General features: G+C 42.3%; 1 protein-coding gene across 1 annotated transcript; it reads left to right on the forward strand.

Annotated features, from left to right (window-relative positions):
• Positions 1 to 572: 572 nt before the first annotated feature.
• Positions 573 to 3,461, forward strand: BLOC1S2 (biogenesis of lysosomal organelles complex 1 subunit 2). Its single transcript, XM_009277714.1, has 4 exons — positions 573 to 684; positions 1,550 to 1,669; positions 2,167 to 2,271; positions 2,812 to 3,461. The coding sequence occupies exons 1-4, from the start codon at positions 642 to 644 to the stop codon at positions 2,841 to 2,843; spliced, it is 300 nt and encodes a 99-aa protein (XP_009275989.1). The 5' UTR covers positions 573 to 641; the 3' UTR covers positions 2,844 to 3,461.
• The last annotated feature ends 4,344 nt before the right edge of the window (positions 3,462 to 7,805 follow it).

The following is a 7,805-nucleotide window of genomic DNA, read 5'->3' on the forward strand; positions in this document are numbered from 1 at the left end:
TTGTGTTCAAGCCGGCAAAAGCTGCCGACAAACGAAAGAGCAACCTTTCGGGTTGAGGAAGAGGTGCTGAACTGCTCCTGCGAAGAGCAGAACGAGGGCAGGTGGTGGTAGAAATGGGTTTGGAGAAGAAAAGCGGTGATTATCGCTTTCCACGGGTGGGGAATCTGTTGTAGCCCCTCGTGAAACGGACTGGGGGGGGGCTGTTCTTCCGTTCTGAATCGGTGACTAGAAATAAACATCAGTAGTATTGTGCACAAAATCACTCAAAAGCTCTCCCCAAATTCCTTTCCTGTCGTCTAAGCACAGGAGGGGGCTGATATTTGCAAGTGTGGTCAGGCCAGGTGCCTGTCCCTTAAATGCTCCCTAAAGTATTATTTTGAAATAATCTTGATGCTGCTTCAAGGAAACTGCCTAGGTTTGTTACCCCTTAGTGTAAAGTAGACAAATTACATGGAAAGTAGGTGTAGTCAATTTGAAGGGGAAAAAGATGGGACCATTTAATCTTTACGGTGTGTTTCCATACCTGCTAACTTTCCCCTAACCCTGTAATGTCTGTACCCTGATTAGAGGATCCTGCTGTTGAAACAGCGGAGGAAGCTAAGGAACCAGCAGAGGCAGACATCAATGAACTCTGTAAAGACATGTTCAACAAAATGGCCACTTATTTAACAGGTGAACTGACAGGTAAGGCACTGCAATACTGACCTGCAAGTGAGTTTTTGTTTCTTTTCATTTTCTTTTAAAAAAATCTGTTGTATAGTTTGTCTAAACTATATCTATTTAGGTCATATCTAGCAAGACTGGCAGTTCAAGTCTGGCGTGTTGCTAGACTGCTAACAACACTGAGATTAGTCATATTAATGAAGTCCCAGAATAGCACGTTTTTCAAAAGAATTCGGTGTGATATCAGCAACGTAAAAAAAAGTTCTTTTTAGTCTTGCGGAAGCTTGTACATGGAAAAACAAACAAACAAAAGGGGTCTAGGTTAAGAAGGACTAGAAAAGAAGCACAACTGAGAGTGGAACATGTGCAGCTATTTTGTTTCTGAGTGAGAGCAAGGATCATACACGTTTTCCAACATTCATGCTTTAGAATAAAGTGCTGTGCAACATTAACTGGAGCAAAGTAAACTGCTCAACAAGTTAGTGGATTCCGTAGGCTCTAGTTTTGAAAAGACTCCACGGCACTACTGATTTGTGTGGACTTGGAGGGTATACGGTACAGATTACCAGTCTGGATTTGTGCTATCAGTTTTGTAAACGTAAGTGTTTAACTGACAGACTAAGAGTAGAAATGTGAGGAATTAGTCAATTTTTCTCTCTCAGAAAAAATTGCAAGTGAATAAGTATTCATCAGTCCAGTTGATTTTTACAATGCACAAAATGTCATCTCTCTTTTTGTAGAACATTATACCAACACCTGTATTACCATCTAAACTATTCTTTGTTACATTTGGCTGTTGGTTTGAAATCTCTTGTCCTCTTGAAGAGTCTGCACCTAATTCAAACCACATCAACTTTTAATTAAAATAAACTCTATTCTTTTTAAGCCACCAGTGAAGACTACAAACTCTTGGAAAACATGAATAAGCTGACTAGCCTGAAGTATCTAGAAATGAAAGATATTGCTATAAACATCAGTAGAAATCTGAAGGATTTAAATCAAAAATGTAAGTAAACCAAATAAGGTAGGGGTATAACGAACAGTACGCTTGTTTGGGAAATGAAACATCTGAGTGTCAGGTAGTTCACACTCCATTAGGTGCTGAAGGAAGGAAAACTGACTGAAATAGACATGCTGCTATACAATGCCAATCTTCTATATTTCTTTACAGCTATAGACTATGTAGACTAGCATAAGAGAAAAGACATCTGAATTTATGTCCTGGTTTACCCCAAATTTTGGATCTGATATGAAATAACGCTTCTTTTGATTCACATTGTATCGTTACTTGTGTTGAGTCTAGCCAGTACTCTTAAACATTTCGTACTTTCCTCGAACATGGCGATCAGTATCACCACTTGATTTTGGGGCAGGGTAAGGAAGGAGCTTTTAAATTGTTCTATCTGAAGAATGTAATGAGAAATTCTTGTGTTTCAAGTGTGAACTTTTTCTTGGAAGTGAATTACTGAGAACTGACAGATACGATTTTTCTGCTTTTTTAAGATGCTGCTCTTCAACCATATCTGGAACAAATCAACCTAATTGAGGAACAGGTTGCAGCTCTGGAGCAGGCAGCTTATAAATTGGATGCGTATTCCAAAAAACTTGGTAACTATTGTCCTCTACTGTTACTACCTAGCAGCATGGTCCCTTGCAAGGGGATTTAAAAAGACAAACTCCTCCTCTATTTAACAAGTCTGAGCTGCAGAGTTGCCTGTGCTGCTTTTGAGCAATGAACATTGTATGTGAAGTGGGAAGCGTTGGGAAAAGATTAATATATCAAGTTATATGGAGGTGGACCAGTACAGGTATTACTGAACTACGGCTTATTAGTGAATCTTGATTTCTCTTTTACAATATGCACTGACCCAAATTTTAAAAACGGATGTTTAATCCTGCAAACAGAGGGATTCATAAAGTTCCACCAGGCACTCAAGTCCCCTTGGCTTAAATTAATATTAGTTGTCTGGCTTAAGCACCTGGTCCTTAAGAATTGTATTATACAGTTGTATTTGCCTAAATGCTTTAGTAAAAAATGACCCTGAGTGATACTGTAAATTAACTTGAATTTTAAGATGTATAGCAGCTTACAGGATTCAAAGCTTTTACCTATCCAGTCCTAAAATACTGTTATTTTTCCTTCTGCAGAAGCCAAGTACAAAAAACTGGAGAAACGATGAAATTACAAGAGTCTTTAAGTTGGAGTTGGGCTATGAGTCAGACTGATTTCTGTTTAAGTTGCACAACAGCAATTCTGTATGTTGACAAGGATTTGGTTACAGCTAACATCAAGACTGGTAACTTTTTCTATCTATTGAATACAGTAGGCTGTATTCAGGCTTAAGGCTGAATAGTATTTTCCTCTTCTCAAGAGGTTCTGTTGCCTCAGTCATTCTGCAGTGAAAAGTAGAAGCCTGTCCCTAACTCATATGTTGATACTGGCTATCTGTGTGTTAGTCCTATGTCCCACATGAAATACTCTGTCTAAGAAAAGCCCTCCATAACCTATAAAGACATTTTCCCTTAGTAGCAGCAGGACCTAAACTTCATTTTTTCCTTCATTGAGCTCTGCGTTGAGAAGATACCCGGGCCTTTGGAGTTATGAGCATGGTATTGAAAACACTTCATTTTTGGTATCCACCTTTATCTGTTAGAAATAGAGAGACTATTATAAATTTACAATAAAACACCTTGCTGCATTTGTCTCTCTGGAATCTCAAATTCCTGTTGGAACGATTATGTAAGTTGTCTTTTTATTTTTTCCAAGGGTCTGTTAATAAAGACAAACTCCTTCCAGCTGCTGGAGATCATAGAAGAGAACATGTTTTTAACTCTGCGTCAAGTATTCCTGCAATTACATTCTTTGACTGTCTGGGCCTCAGGTGAAATTGCAAGAAGTATTGCTTTATCACATGCTCAGTGAACTTAGTAGATCTTTCTCTACTTTACCAATGAATTTTGATCCTAGTAGTTTTTGAAGAGGCATGCCCAGCACAAAAAGCTTCTTCTCTACCAGATTAACAGTGTTCCAAATTGCTAATTTAGCAGAGCCCTTCTTACTGAACAGGTACTCCTACTCCAAGTTTCTTTTTTCCGTACCTATTGACGCTGACTAGCTCAATCTGGCTTTTGAGTGAGTTGCAGCTGAGGATAGTACAAGTGCTGATGTAGGAAAGAAGTAGTTCAAACTTCCTACAGGCTGTTTAGAAGAATGTCTAGTCAGGTGCCAGTGTGGTAAAGATCATAATGCTGTCAGTCAGTGTACAGATACTGTAAATAGTCAAAATGGACGCTTTTCCCTAGTGCTATTTAAAAGCAGTGAAGCAGAGTTGCAGTTGAGGATAGTACAAGTGCTGATGTAGGAAAGAAGTAGTTCAAACTTCCTACAGGCTGTTTAGAAGAATGTCTAGTCAGGTGCCAGTGTGGTAAAGATCATAATGCTGTCAGTCAGTGTACAGCCACTGTAAATAGTCAAAATGGACGCTTTTCCCTAGTGCTATTTAAAAGCAGTGAAGCAGATGACCTTTGAAAGCCTTCACCATCACTTTAAAAATCCTAAATTTAAAATAGAAAATACTATTCTGTATGGCCTTGATGTAGGATTTGAGAAAGTGTTGAGTTCACTTTGAAGAAAGGCCTTTTTGGAATGAGCATCTTTAAAGAACGGGGTTTAAGTCTCCCAGAGGTATCCAGCCATTTGCATCTGTATTGCTTTTATCCATAGTTAGCTCACTGATGACTTTTCTACTTGTGAAAGCAAATTAGACATTTTAGTACTGTTATCAAAGCCACAGAGGTACCAACAGATGAGTTATCATTTCTGTGTTGGAGGAAATTATACCATGTAGAACAGCAGACTTTTAAAATCTGACAGATCGTCATCTTCTCAGGATTCATGGTGTGTTCGCAGTTCTGCTGGACAAGAGGATCTAGCCAGGCAGACCTAAAGTCTTTGTGCCTAGAGACTGGCATTTGAATGACAGCCTGAACAGTGGCCTGCTTGGTGATCTCTGATGCTGGGAAGTGGTACCACAAAGTGGTAGACAATCTAAAAGTCCTGTTTCTCCAGTGTTTCATGCATCTGTAGATTATACAAGAGCTAGACATGATTCAGACAGACTCAACAGTGTTTTTGATAGTACCATCCTTTGGCTTTGCCATTGTGAAGGAGAATCACAGATGTTTGGCTGCTGATGTAAAAGCTTGAGGGTGCTGCTCGGAGCTCCTCTGTTCCCTGGAAGAATGAGAATTTTCATTACAGCATACAGCACCTGCATGTGGCTGGGAGCTTAGTCCCTGATCCCCTGTAAGTCCCCTTCCTGGCCCCTACCCATCTCCAAGAACAGAAAAGTTGCTGATTTATATCAGGTTGGAAATGGTTCTGGATAGGTGGACATCATCTAGAGCTGACCAGCCACTGAAATGCTTACAAGGGCAGGTTGTTCTAGGTTTGAAACACCACCACCGATCTTCCAGCCTAGTGATCTCTCTAATTCCCAGCTCTTTCTGGGAAGATGGTGCTAGAGGCACAGAGCGGATGCTGGCACACAAAGGGATTGTTCTCCACTGCAGGGATGCAGCTGGCCCTGCACTCTGGCTAGGTGCAGGGCCAAGATGAAGGGGTGACAGAATTGTATCCTAAGGAACTACAATGGAGAGCTGGCCACCTGCTGTCTAGAGAATTGTGATCATCTCCATGTGATAAGAATAATATCAAGCCTTAAGTGCCAGTGACTTGTCCTATCGCATGGCAGCAAGCCAAATAAGTTCTGCTTATGGCAGATAGCCTGCAAATCAAGTATTGAACATAGAACGGAACACGGCCCAGACACGCTCCATGCTCTAATGGCAGCACACTGCCAATGTAGTGGCAAGTCCACTCCCTTATTGGATGTGGACCATATGCTCAGACCCTCAATGGGAGACAGACTCCACAGATCTAAGCCAGATACGGAACTGGATGTATGGCAGCCCTGCTCTGTCTTAAGATGAGTCCCAGTCACCTTCCCTTTTCCTTAACACATACTGTCCACGTTCCAGTTGGGATGCCACAACTCACAGTTCCATAGTAAGAAGGATTCACTGTCACTGGGATCATAACAGCAGCCTTGCTATGTAAGTTCCTGAAGTGGCCAAGAAAAACAGCACGGCTCTCCTCTCTGTTTTGTGTTTACATCCTCTAGCACTTCCAGCTGCCTTGGACCCAGTAGGGCATCTTTTCATCTTGAGACCATGGGGAGGCACATAATAGTGAAGATGTTTCAGGGCTGCCAGTCTTTCTTAATAGAAAAGAGGAGACAGTTATGTGCCTCACCCTTCCTAAGCATGGTTTAATGTACCGAGCTCACCCTGCAGCAGGAAGACTTTCCTTCCATAACGTGTGCCTGGAGCATGCTGTGTTGCCAAAGGCAGCTATGGGCATGACAGCAGCCCAGTAGGAAGTTCTCCTAACATGGTAGTTAGATATAAGGATTGTCAGAGTGTTTGGGCAGAAAGGGTTGCACTCAAGGATAGGCTAGTCCTAACTAAGCAAGAATACATTCTCAGGGGCACGAGGGCTAGAGTTTGTCCTCTGCTCAGCAGAGAACTGGAAATTTGTGATTAAGCAGATTGTGACTGTACAAAACACCACTCTGGAGTACACGCATACTAGCTGTAAGCCCTAATCACTTCTCAGGTCTCCGAAGACATGTCTGGAAGCAGAGGGTGCTGTCAGTGTCATGACCAAAATTGGAGTGGTGCCCTCTAAAACAGCATCCATGTAGCTGTTGTTTACAGGTATTGCTCCTCACCCCTCGAGGCCGAGGAGATCAAGGGGACTGAGTGACAGTGGATAGGTAAATAGGGTCACATGGAAGTAAAACCATTGTATCTCATTCCCTCTGTACTTACCTCACCTGGAGAATGCTCAGACTGCCTGGAGCTTCCTGGCCTGTCCCATCCCACCTCTTTGTAGTCAGAGGCCTGGTGCCTGGTTTGTATGTTCATAGCAAGGCAAAGAGCAGGCTCAAGAATAGGTTTAAATATACTCCAGTGACACTCCTATTTGGATTTGTTTTTGTAGAACCACTGGCTTAGCCATGTCTTGTTTTAATCACAGGTGCATTTGATAGTTGCTTTGATGAAGAGATCCACTCACCACATGCAACCCAGCATGCTGTTGGAAGGTCTAGGAATCTGTGCTATCGGGGCATAGAAAATTTCAAAGAAAAATAATATGGCGTTTCTCTGCTCATGGTCTTTCCTTGACAGGATTGCAGGAGGGCCACAAGAGGGCGATGTGTCAGCAGAAAAAAACTTCCACAAGATAAAGCAGTAAAGGCAAAGTGAAGACCAAATCTTGTTCCTGTTGAAAAAGTTGCTTTTCTACGTATGGAAAATACAATGCTGTTTTAAAACTACAAAGATGAAAACCTCCAGGAACTCTGAAGATGGAAATCCATCTAGCCATGCATTGTCAGCAAGCACTTAGTGTTTTCAGGTAAGAGAGCTAAGAAATAGCAAATTCCTTCACAAACTCTTGAGTATCCCACCTCCAGGAAGTAGAAATGGGAAGAGGAGCTTGTCCCACAAGTGACTTTTTATTGGGAGAAAATTTTAGAGACTGTCTACCTGGCTGGCTGGAGGATTGTGTGACAGCGGCGTCCCGATCAGGCCAAGAGCCGACAGCTGTGTTCCCAGTTCTGTCTCTGAGTAACTATTCCCCTCTCTGCCTGAGGGCCCTCTGTGTGACTGGTAGAATCCAAATCATGGCAAAGATGGCAGGTCCTTGGAGACTAGCACCACAGAAGAGACATAGCTAGGTGTGCGTGAACAGCATTGTACTGGGGAAATGTATAGTCCAAAAGCAGGGGCACAACTTGGTTGCTGCTCAAACATTTCACCTGGAGAGTCCGTGAGAAGTTCCAGAGGAGGTACAGGGGGAGACTAAATCTCTATCTCTTCTCTTCTGCAGCATTTCCTGGTGGAAAAGATAGTAAGAAAGTAGCGGGTGCTTGAAGGGAAGAACATGGAAGAGAACAGAGGAAAGGGAGGGCTGACAGATGAGAGTCAAGGGGCAAAGTACATCAAAGCGGTCTGTGCAACTGCTTTGGAGCTGGAGCAGTTCTTGAGGACTTGGACTGCAACTGCAAACCAGGGGG

The sequence above is a fragment of the Aptenodytes forsteri genome, unplaced genomic scaffold (genome assembly GCF_000699145.1).
Source record: "Aptenodytes forsteri isolate BGI_AS27 unplaced genomic scaffold, ASM69914v1 Scaffold15, whole genome shotgun sequence".
In the NCBI taxonomy this organism is placed as follows: domain Eukaryota; kingdom Metazoa; phylum Chordata; class Aves; order Sphenisciformes; family Spheniscidae; genus Aptenodytes; species Aptenodytes forsteri.